The sequence below is a fragment of the Hippocampus guttulatus genome, chromosome 11 (genome assembly GCF_054856545.1).
Source record: "Hippocampus guttulatus isolate MCC_2025c chromosome 11, RoL_Hgut_1.0, whole genome shotgun sequence".
Taxonomy (NCBI): Eukaryota; Metazoa; Chordata; class Actinopteri; order Syngnathiformes; family Syngnathidae; genus Hippocampus; species Hippocampus guttulatus.
Window position 1 is genome coordinate 17,510,974 of NC_141271.1, and position 12,443 is coordinate 17,523,416.

The window sequence follows — 12,443 nt, forward strand, 5'->3', positions numbered from 1 at the left end:
TTCTGAATTGATTGAAATTCCTTTGCTTGATTTAACGATGCAAATAGGGGGCAGTGCCCAAAGTTGTAAATTATAAAATGAACCTGCCATTGCTTTCCGGAGACATAAAAAGCAGGATTAAAGAGGATTTGACATTCAATATCCTTCAAAAAGAGACTTCCTGTTTTTATTCTTCTTTCAAATTGATGCTGCTAAACAAAATAGTGCGCCACTGGGGAGAGAGTGGGTGTGTCATAAAGTACAATACTATTGAGTGCTAATATTTCTGTTCAAAAAAAATGTGAGAGGAGGGGTTTGGGGTCTTGGGGCAGATTAATGACATTGCCATTCATTTCAGTTAGGCAAGATGATTTGAGATACAATTCCAGAAGTAACATACATGTTGTATTTTTTAACATCAATAAAAGGATTTTTTTTTCAAGAGTCGTAGTACTTAGCATATCACAATGTTATGTGGGCGCTATTAATTTTGATTGGATATTCGAGGCGGAACTTCGGAAGCAAGGTTGGGTCGGCTGTAATGTCATACTTCACAGATCCGATCACCGACATCATTGATCCGTTCTACGAATTATGACATCAAAGCCGAGCGCAATAGTCATACGACATTTCAGTTCCCGCCATATTGTTTTGTTTTGTTTTTAATTTTTTACTGTGCAGCCTAGAAGTGTTTTGAACACAATCATCACCCCCTGTTATCCATTTGATTCAGCTCTCAGTGAGAAGGTGATTCACTACGCCGAAAAATGACATCATAATCTAAATGGGATCGATAAGTGAGTCGTCCCTGTCGACTCTGTGCGATCGGGAGGGGATTAATAACCATAAGCGCCGCTTCTTGCACCGCGCTGCACGTTCAAAAAAGGGAGGACGTCCTTTGGTGTGTCTGTCTTACCGGCTGACATGATGCGAAGGCTGAGCTCTGGCTAGAACGGGCGGGCGGGGGCCGGGCTCTTGTACTCTTCTTCGGGGATCGACTCCACCATTGACAGTAATTTGTAGTACTCATCCTCTCCGTCCAGCACTTTGATTTGACTGGAAGGGAGACGACAGGTTGGGATTCCTGTTATAGTCGGCTGTCATCGCCCGTAAAAGGGGGGAAATATTTTACCTCCGAAAGGTATTCAAGGGAGTTCTTAAATCATTGTGATGTGAGCCGCTGTGTCATTTATAGAACAAATTCCAGTCCAAAGCGTCAACAATTAAAATTGGCATGCTGACAAAGCCGTAAGATGCGTCTCTCTAATGACGCGCGGAAGCGCAAGCGAAGCTTGTTATTTTGGTCGCTCCATTTACATTACAAGACAACAACTCCATTTGTGGGTTCTCCGATTCCACAAAGGGCCCTGCTCTGTTTAGAGCCGCCGTGAGCCGGTAGGAAAGCGGTTATTTACCCAAGTTTTCTGGGCTTCCTCTTGCTCCCCTGGTAATCCAGAGTTCTCTGAGGAAAGGGCCAAGAGCACACAGTCAAAAGATGAGCCGAGAGTCATTAATTTTTAATTCAAAGTGATTTTGTGTTGAATGCGAGCAGATGCTGATAATATCAGAAGTCACAGCATAATTTTTTTTTCCCTGATCAAAGGGCTCAAGTGAGTCTGATGAAGCATGCATCTTGCTCAGCTTTGATAAACCGCATCAATTATTCACCGTGAAGGCAGACATCCTGACATGAAAGCAACAGATAAAGAGCATAAGCACATGTTCAAGACAAGAGGCGCAGAGATGTTGGGGGTGGGGGTGGGGGCTTCAGGCTCTGGCACAGGTAGCTTTAATTGTATTATCATGTGCAAGCAAAGTCAGACAAAGGCCTTTATGGCCACTTTGAACTCACATTTAGCTGGTTGTAGTACAGGCTGTCTTCGGGGCTATTAAGCAGCTTAGGTTGCTGGCCCCGCCGGCGAGGCGTCCTCTGCCGGAGCTTCATCGCTGGACCTGCAATAGAGGAAGAGCGGGGCGGGGTGGGGCGGGGCTCCGATTGAGCATGACCAAGGCATCCCCCCCCCACCCCCCAACATCCCCAAAAAACTAAAGAATCAATGTGAGCACGATGATAGAAGCAGAAAACCATCGCAGTTCAGTCTTGACGTCTGAAAACTGCACATACTGTACGTACTTAGATTTGTGTGTCGCTGACAATTGCAGTCATTGACAGTATATAAGATTATAATACTGTATTTTACTTGATAAGAATAGATACAGTAATGATATACTTGCATTTAACAAAAAACAGTGAATTAAAAAGGTTTTGCAACCGTTTTTTTTCTTCAAGTCAATGGGCATTGTGTTGCTCCCGCGGCCAGTATAATTCAGAGACTTCCCACAAAGAAGAAATTTGCAACTTTCACAGCAAGCTGGAATTATATATATATATATATATATATATATATATATATATATATATATATGTATATATTGAAAGAGATACAGAATTTATTCCTGTGACCATTGCTATACTGTCTGTCTACATGTGTTGCGCCACACTTTGTTTTCAACTATCTGTTACTCGGTCATAACTCCTGCGACTCTCCTGCCATTTGCTCGCCCATCTATGGCATTCTGTGGTGCTTGTTAGCTTTAAGCTAAACAAGCTCATGTATTCCAAAGGTTTGCTCACCAGTTCAAAGAAAAAGAAAAAAACAAATCTGCTGAAGGACGGCTCATATCTTGAAGTTGTGTCACTTGTATTCCAGTTCACCACTGAACCTTGACTCTCTTGTTTGGCTCAATGAGACACAATTGGCAAACAAACACATTCAATTTCACAGGTTGAAAATCACTTCAAGTTGGAATGATGGAAAAAAAATATGCTTTGATAGGAAAAATAAAATCATGCGATATTCAAAACGTCTGCAGATTTTTTTGTTGTTGTTCACAGCGGCTCCATTCAAAATCAAGTCAAAACCAGACTGCACCTAAGACCATTATTTGTGCATCCGCCCAATCGAGCACACCTTGCGTGGGCATTTATAGGTTACAAAAGCTCGGGAAGCCAGACACTTTTACAATCACGCATTCATATTTAATACCAGATAATGTTTCATCTTCTTTGCTGACATTCCGGGTGAGAACATTTCTTGATCGCAGCTTGGCCTCGCTCTACCTTGACTAAAGCTGAACTTGCTCTTTCTCTGTCTCCGCGCTACTTTGTACTCTCTCGAATCGACCTCATCACATCGCAGTCACATACATCAAAGAGCACCCGCAGCCCACTTCTCTACCGCCCCGCCAATCTTTCCACCGGCTTTCTTCACGTTATTTAAAGCAGCGCAAGGTTTACTGAAGTCACGCATTGTCCGTGGCCAAAAAGTACATGTCAGCTAACATCAACAGCAAATCTTTTCTGCGCTAGCATCCAAGGTGCACAACATGCCCCCCTTTTGGTATTTATTACTGAATGGAATAAGTGCACTGTAAAGGAAAAAAAAAAAAAGAAAGACTGACACGGTTTGTCAGCAGGAAGTTGATGCATCTGCCTGAAAGAAACTTTACTGTTTGAAAATGGTCTGGTCAACAATTCTGAAGCCTCTTTTTGGTTCCCTGGGCTTCGTGACCAAATTAGATTTTTCCAGAAAGGTCCATAAGACCCAAAAGAGGCAAGTGTAAATCTGAGAGGGGGGTCGGGGTGGGGTGGGGGGAGCACTGCAACAGTATTATTTGTGCACCTTTAAGTACACTTTCCCAGCATGTGTGTAAATATAGGCCGTGAGTCTACTAATAATTCCAAAATGGGTATGATAAGCAAATGACTTATTCCCCTGAAATTGCATCAAAGTGCTCAATCGCAAATAATGAACTCAGGCGTCCTTGAACAAAGCTTGAAAAGAAGATCAAAATGTAACAGACTGCATACTCCGCAGCCCCTTGTTTTGCTTATCTTTTTCTTTTTTTTTTTTTGGTGTGTGTGTTTGTTTCATTTGTGGACGCACACAAAAGTGTTCTATGGAATATAAATGATGCGCGTCCTTGTGCAACCCACCCATCCTCCACTTGAACTAATAAACAGTCTGAATGTTGGATCCTTTTATAAGAATAAAACAGCAAAAATCAAGTCGGGAATGAGGATGCGAGCATTTTTTTTTTTTTTTTTGGGACAACTATCTTTTAAGGCACAGGTGTCAAACTCAAGGCCCGGGGGCCAGATCTGGCTCGCCACATCATTTTATGTGGCCCGTGAAAGCACATCAAACATGTCAACTTTCATGATGCTTGCTAAAATCTCAACCAAAATTTAAATTCTCAGATGTAATAAATAAGAGACATATTGTAAACATTTTCTTGTTGTCAAACCCCGTCATTACAATAACTTAAATAATAGTTGAACAAACCATTATTATTGACTTTTTTTTATGTGGTTTCAGTCATAACCGCCCTTCAAAGTGAAACGGTAACTAAAATGTGGCCCATGACAAAAATGAGTTTGACACCCCTGTTTTAAGGGATGGACATTTGAAAATATTTCCTTGAAGTGAGTCATTGAAGTGGTGAACTTTGATTTTGTTTGAGAATTATATTGAACGGAGGAATCTCTTTCAATGTTCCAAACTCCTCTGAATACAATTGACGTGGTCTTTGAGTTTCTTTCGACTAATTTGGGTTTGGAATATTTGGGTTGAAACGTTTGCTTTTTGGGGCGCACACGGTAGTTAGGTTGAATCTGTGTCCTCAGAAAGGAAGTTAATTGGGTGCCTGGACCCAAAACGTTTTGAAGATGATTGACTCAACACGCACCTTTGCACTCTACCTACATCGCTTCAAGACATGATGAATCAACAATCAGCTGCACTCAAATGAATCATGAATCAATGAATCATCAATGAAACACCTTGTAGATGTTTGATGATCACCATTTAAGACCATCAAGAGCAAACGTTCAGCTCGGTGGTCCAAGCAGAGTAATTGCCATTTAAATCCCAGTTAGATATTTTCCCCTCAAAGTGCTCGGCAATAATCTGTCGGCTGGCCTCCTCCGCATGTCCATTTATTCATTCTGACCCGCAGCGATGAGAGCGTGCGGCAGATCAGAGGATAGGTCAGGCTTCCCATCTAGGCACCCCTCTCTCTGGGAAAATCGCTGCCATTTGATCCAGGCGAGCCCCAGAGGAATGCTGCTCGTACAGATAGATCGCAGCCAGGGAGGCTGCCAAGATGGCTTCTGGCGTGGCCTCCCTGGCTTGGACACACGCGAGCGGCGCTGTTGCAAGAGGTCAGACGCTGGCTGACACCACTGGAGCGCTGGGGGGCGGGGGCGGGGCGTCTGCTGTTTTGGGGCGGGTAGTCATAATGGTGGACTGGGAATAAGGAGGCAGCTCAGTTCATACAATATTGATTCGTCTCTATCAAAAGAAAGCGAGCAGAGTTTCCCCATCGTACGTCTTGCAAATGTTTGCGGGGCGCGTGATAAAAAAGAAATTTTAAAAAACCTCTTCTGGAGATAGGTATTCTTTTCGGTTTCAAAGAGCCGCAGTTGACTCGCATTACATCTCTAAATGCCACTCGGAGATCTGTTGAAAATCCCAGCACTGCTCAGAAACAAACATGAAAGGGACGCGAGAAAGGGATTTTTAGTGGAATAAATTAAAGATGTCTTGATTTCCTCTTGAAAATCATACTCTGGGATCACCTGATGTCTCCCTGACCACACTCGGGCTTTGTGTATTCATTCATTAGTGACTGGGACGGTGGGAAGTAGTAGGAAGAGGCTCCCCAAAACACATTATATGGTTAAAAAAATAAAAATCATCACTGTGGGGCTTTTGATGTTTGATGTCTAAATGAAGCATGTGTAACCCAGACGGCTTCTCTCTTTCTTCCAACCGTCTCTCCAACATGCACACGCGCGCACACAAAGCATGCAAACAAACACAAGCGTGTGTATTTCAAAAAATAGTTAGGGGAGTGGGCGGGGAACTTACTCATCAGTTGCAAAAAAAACCCAAACAAACAACAACAACAACAAAAAAAAAACCTACAGATCTGACGCTGAAGAGATTTTCCAGAACGCTGCAGAGCGCCTGAGATTTATTACCCCTTTTATCATTTGGGACAATAAACGCTAACTCATGTGCTTTGCATCAGAAGACAAAATGATCAAGTCCTCCTGCAGATAACGTCGGGGGTGCCGGGGGAGGGGGCGGGGGGGGGGGGGGGGGAGTTTTCCTGCATCTGTTTTCACTAATGCGGAAGGAGGATGTTGTTACTTACATCCAGCTTTTCACACTGAAATCAATCATCTCCACTGACAACATATACGGAACATAAGAAAGCTCGAAAAGGGCGACTGCGTGGACGAAAAGTCGTTACGGAAGTCGCCCGGTAGTTGTTTGACATAATATATGCGGTTTGGAGCTGCGACCTAGCAAGATGAGTCAATGGTAAGCAGAAGGGGTGGGGGGGGGGGGGGGGTCGCGGCATAACAAAGCCGGCTGGCAGTGGAATGAAGGCATTGACGGAAAGGCTTTTTATCGTCACGGACAGGATATATTGTGTTATATATCATATGGAGTGGATATAAAAAGTAACCCCCCCCCCCCCGAACAAATGACAGATTTTCTGTGATGTGTAAAAATAGAGCCCAAGAGAAATCATTTCAAAACCTTTTCCGCTTTGAATATGGCCTATAACCTGTACAACTGAAAAGAAAAGAAGTATTTGAGACAGCGGAACGATAACATTCACCGTGCCAAATGATGAACTCCAAATAAAGTTCAGCTGTTCTTTCAAGTTTTTTTTTTTTCCTGACTGTGGTCCCGTCTTGCCGCACCAGATATCACGCGCAGAGAGCTTCCGTGGCATCAGAGATGTCATTGTTCAAAGGTATCAGTCACCAAAAAAGGTACGAAAAGAATTTAAGATGTCATGTAACAAAGTGAAGGCGGCCATCACCATATGATACAAAAGGGACCACACCAAAAATTGGACAACCCTCTGAAATTGATGAAAAGATGAGAGGAAAATGATCAAGGGTGACTTCCAAGGAATTTCTGGCAAGGACTGGCTGATTATTACATGTGACAACAATTTCCCAAATTCTTCATGTTTCCGAGTTGTGGGTTAGGGTGACAATATGCAAGTGCAAAAAATAAACAAATAAATAAATACAATTCAGGAAAAGTCTACTAGAACATCTGAACTTTATTTGGAGCTAATCAGCATGGGGAAGAGTCTATGTAATATTTGCAAATGTAAATTATTTTTCCTGACTAAAATTAGAATTGGCTCTGTAGGTTCCAGCAGTGTGTGTTATTATTTAATATAATTGTTTTTGTCCAATCAGTATTTCCACTTCCATGTGTTGCCACGCAAACATGATTTGTCCAACGCCTTCATAATCCTAATTGCTCACGTTTTTTTTTTGTTTTTTTTAAACCAATCAGACTTTAGATTCAGCACTCTGTGCCTTCGCGAATCCTAAAATTAACGTCGACATTTTTCCATCCTCTGACTGGTTTAGCTACAGTATGTTTGTCCTTCTGATTGGTTGACCTTAAAACGTGCACAACGGATTTATTTACGCAGTGGACGATATACTTCATCAATCTCGTTGCTTCCACTTTCGAAATGTGTGAAACAATCCTTGACAATATGACCAGAAATAAAACGAAATTACTCTGCTCTAGGAAAGCTTTAAATATGGTTAGTTTGAATATCGACTGTAACTGTCTATCATCCGTGCCTAAATCTGTTTAACTCTGTTAAAAACTTTGCAACCCCCCAAATCAAACGACTCAATCCGCTGGTGCAAATTCACAGAGAACTTGAAGTATTATTCTCCACCTTCCTTCGACGTCTGCGGAGATTATGGGGCTGAAATCGTGATGGATGATGACTGGTTTGGAAGTACATCCTGTTAACGACTCCTACTGACATTAAGGAGATTACGTAGGTAGCGGCAGACAGCGGCAACTCCTTGAGTCTTCCCTATCCCTTTCCAAATCTTGGCGGCGGCTAACGCCGAGCCTGTAAATTTGCCTAAAACTGAAGGCGCTCGGCGGAGACGCGGCGATACGCGGGGACCGACAGACAGATCGAGCGGTTGAGACAGCGAGAGGGAGGGAGAGTATTGTCGAGAGAACACAGAGAGGGTGGATCGTTTGTCTGCCAGATGCATGTTTGAGACGGAGAAGCTGCGGCGGCGGCGGTGGTGACGGAGGCGTGTGGAGCGGCACCTGGTAGTTGGTTGGGGCGGGGAGAGGGGGGGGGGCATGTGGGAAGATGTTTACAAGCTCAGCGAGGGAAACGGCGGGAGAGCACTCAAGAAAACATAAACTTGCGGGAAGTGGCGAGCCGTCAAGGCCCGCGAGGCCTCCTCCGCTGGCTTCAACGCTATCAGAAATGCTAACCGACAAATTTCTCTCTTCATTTAGTACCTTTTTTTTTTTTCTTAGTTACACTGCTTGAAATGTGTGCATGTTGGATTTTTTTAACAGCCTCTCTGTGTAGCCATGACAACCTAATCTGCCCACAGCCTTCAGAATTCGTCACGCCAGCCAATGTGACTTCAACTATTCGAGCAACGGGACTGTTTCTTTAAGCAATCAAATCATATCATTTTTCATGACGAAGCAACTTTTGGAGCCAGATTTGGCCTGAAATTAGTTGGAGGTGGCCAAAATTAGAGAGACACAAGAAGCTTGTTAACTCATTCACTCCCAAAGACGTTTGTAAACGTCTTTTCAGATTTGGTCCAGAATTGGATGGTACTGAATGAATTAAAGAACAATGAGAGGGCAACAAATCAATCATCAGTTTCTACTGTATGCCCTGCATCATTCTGACTGTACAATCAGGAAATCAACATTACGTTTTTCCCCCCACATTGTGTTTTCTCTACAGCCCCCCCCTCCCCTCCACATCTCGTTACATCAAACAAGCAAGTTAAAAGTGTCTTCCAAAGTGCGGAGGTAATTGGTCTCTGTGTTGCTGCTCCATTTTCGCACCGTGTCTCTCTTTTCCTCTCTCACTTGACATGTATGTTTACCACAACCATAATCTTCAAACAGCCTTTCAACATAAGTAGCTCAGCTTTCAGAAAGCATAAAGTCAGCTTTGACTGATCTGCCGCACCATCCTGTTTACGGCGGCGAAGAGCGCTCTGATCATATCGGCGGCTCGCCGGAGCAAAGTCGTCCTTTCTCGCGCGCACCTCGGCGGCGGCTCATTTTCAAACATGTTGTTTTTATTAATATTCACGCTCGGGAGACAGGTGACGAGAGGTGACACCGTCTTTATGACTGTCGGGCTTACACGACTACACGGTGTACGTGAGACTTTTTTCCCAGGGACAAAACACGGGAAATCAAAGGTCGCGTCGGCAGAGTGCCTGGTGTTTAAAATGCTTTCATGTTCTTGAAGCAGCGGTGGTAGAAAGTGACGTACAAAAGACGGGGGAGGGGGGGGGGGGGGGAGACAAAATTCTCTCTCCAGGGATAGAAGTTCAGAAAAAAAACAACAGCAAAAGGCAGTTGCATGACCCTACATCTGTCAAACACATTAAGAGTTTCCAGGTCACGCCCCACTGTGGTGGCAATAATGGAAGCAGGGTGCCGCAAGAGTCCGGAGGTCGGCGCTAATTCGATTCTCACGGCTAATCCTGACACACTCGGGTCGAGCTCCGGCCCGGGAGAACTGATGCGATCACCAGAGGCGACGGCGGGATGAGACACAGGAAGGAGCTCGGTCTCGAGACATCTGGCAAGGCAAGGCTCTCATGAAGAAGAGACGTAGAAGAAGAAGAAAATGGGGGGGCTCAGATGTGCGCAGATCAAAGTGTGCCCTTGGTGCCGGAGCCACCCTGGTCTTTTATTCAAATGGACTTTCCTGAAAGCAGTCAGAGCTTCGAACATAAACCAGGCAGGAGAACGCTGACTGTGTAGATCGGGAAATCTGCTTGTTATATATGAGGACCGAGAAGATGATCCTTTTCAACTTTTCATTAAAAGAGTACAACTTTCGAGGACACTTGGCAAACTTATTTTGTAAGCCAATTAATGTTTGATGACACTCAAGTGAACGATAGAAATGATGGGGAGCAGATCCTGTCACCATCGCTGACAAACCCTCATTTGGATGAGTTCTGTTTTCCTTTTCTGCACTCTATGTGACATAAGGTGGTATCAGTCCACACAGATGGTCAGACGCATTTTAAGTCACAAGGTATAATTTGGCGTTATGCATTTGGTTATTAGTGCATCCAACGTGGCATGTCCCATTTTATTATTTGTTTCCGCATATTGAGTTGAAATATTCTCCATAGCGCCACATCGAGCTAGCTGTTAGCACGTCCGACTCACGGTTCTGAAGTTCGGGGGTTCAAATGTCGTTCTGTCTGGTGCGATATTCACTGAAAATGTAAGGAAAATGTTGACAATTTCTCATGTTATCGAAAGTAAGGAAAACTTAGTAAAGGACCTCTGTAGTTGAAAAAAAAAGAGCAAAGTGGCGGCGGTAAATACAGAAAAACAAACAAGAACTAACTCCACTGGGATGTTGGTTGCTTTGTGTTCTGTCAAAACGAAAGCGGCAGATTCCTGACAAAAACGCGTGTTTGAGCATCGCGGCGTTCATTGAAACGTCTCCTTCCGTAATCACTCTGACGTTCCAAATCAGACACTTGAGTAGCAGTGATGCCTGGGAGCGGGGGTCACCTGTATGCAGCATTAGCGAATTAGCCGCTATCTAACCCAGACCTGCTGTGGTGCGCTGACACTAATCCCGGGCCCGCTCGGAGAGCCCTGTCTGTGTTACATTATCATGTCTAATCCCCGTAATCTTCCCAGCCGCGCAGCTAAACGCTATTCCACCTCCGTCACTTACCTCGTAGCCCTCTAATAACACTAATGAGGGGCCGGGCCCCCTTTTGCCCCTAGCGGCGGAGGTTGTAATCAGCGGTCCCACTGTGCAGCCACCCACTCAGCCTCGCGGGCACCGGAATTAATGTAATTCAAGGCCCGGGGCGGCAAGCAAATCAAACACATGTTCGACAAATCAGGGTTTGTGTATTTTCATGTCGGCGCTACTTTGCAGGTCGATGAGAGTCATCGGCAGTTGTTTATGACGAGCTGACCGGCGTTAATAAAAAAAAATTGTCACGAGAATACTTCCGGCTGTCAGCAAAGAATTGGGAAGGGATGAGAGGTGGAAAAGGAGCCCCCCCCCCTTACACACCCCCGCTTTAAAAATGGCACTTTATCCACTAAAGCGGGATTTCTGCGTAATTACCTGCACCCGCCAGCATCGCGTGCAGGCTTACCTTGTTTACACTGCGTGTCTCGCAGCCTGCCCGTCTCCCTGCGAGGCTTCGTCACGCCGTCTTTGTCTCTCTTTGCGTCTTTCGTGTGCCTGTCTCGGCTGTCGGGGTCGACCTTGAAAGGAGAGGCGTAAACACACCCAAAGGAGCCATGTCAGCGAGGGCCCAGGGGGGGGTTTGTGGGGGCGATGGGCCACAAGCAGAAACAAGCCCTGGCAAACCTAGAAATCTCGTATATCGAAGTGCCACATTGGTTTATTTACAATTTAGCACGCGTACTGTAAAAGTGCCACCTATTGTTGTGCTTTGCAACGTTAATCAAATGCTACTGCAATTGCACTCCCTCCTAGCAAACAGCCGCACAAGTGACTAAATTGTCGGGTGGAAAAAACCAGCACATAGACCTGCTCCCATATTTAATTTATTTTTGAATATAAAAAAAAAGGGTATAGGAAAGTATTAATCTGCTTAACATTTCTAAGTACACCCTCCAAAGGATTTTGCTTTTTTAATCTTACATATGCTCTGCAGAGTTACTGGCAAAAACTGTACATTTCCCTCATTTCATCCTTTCAACATCAAATGGTGAGCAGCAAAAATTGGATCAGACTTCAAAGAGCGTGATGTGCTCCAAGTCACGGAGTGGCTCTTCTATTTCACATATTGAATCCGAGCAGGATATCAAAGTGCTACCAAAGAACCCCAGGTCTTTACTAAAAAAGGGCTCTAACATCTGTAGAAAGAGGAGCGCAAAGACAAATCACCTCGGGGGGAGAGCGAGCATTTATTCTCAGCCGTGAATTTCCAGCTTTTTGATTCTCTCGCTCCCGTACCACCCTGTCTTCTCTGCCGAGATGGAGGCTGAAGCACGAGAACTTTCCCTTTTTTTTTTTTGGGGTCTCAAGGACTCAAAACATTTCCAAAGGAATAATCTGCAGCTTTAAAAGAGGCGTGCTATTTGAGATAGACGGCTAAAAGTAGAGGGCTAAAGTCAACCAATTTCTCATTTGATAGATATTTCCTTACTCACATTTGCCTTGTGGAGCTTCTTCGGGCTCTGAGACCTGTGAATGCAAGGAGCTTTTGTCGTTGGCAGGAACAGAACATTTTAAAACACATCACCAAGATGGACGTGGTTCCAAAAAATAACATCGGATTGAAAGTATACAGCATGACTAAATATGAGCAGAATACAGAC

At 44.4% G+C, this 12,443-nt stretch overlaps 1 protein-coding gene across 4 annotated transcripts in view; it reads right to left on the minus strand.

Moving 5' to 3' along the window:
* Positions 1–12,443, minus strand: part of myo3b (myosin IIIB) — a 66,226-nt gene that overhangs the window by 7,037 nt on the left and 46,746 nt on the right. For all 4 annotated transcript variants that reach the window (XM_086124290.1, XM_086124291.1, XM_086124288.1 and 1 more), the window contains 5 exons: positions 12,276–12,309; positions 11,249–11,360; positions 1,832–1,932; positions 1,395–1,441; positions 896–1,035 (listed from right to left, as the gene is read on the minus strand). In XM_086124290.1, coding sequence (XP_085980416.1) covers positions 927–1,035; positions 1,395–1,441; positions 1,832–1,932; positions 11,249–11,360; positions 12,276–12,309 — 403 coding nt within the window. In that variant the 3' untranslated portion in view covers positions 896–926. The remainder of the gene's footprint in view (positions 1–895; positions 1,036–1,394; positions 1,442–1,831; positions 1,933–11,248; positions 11,361–12,275; positions 12,310–12,443) is intronic.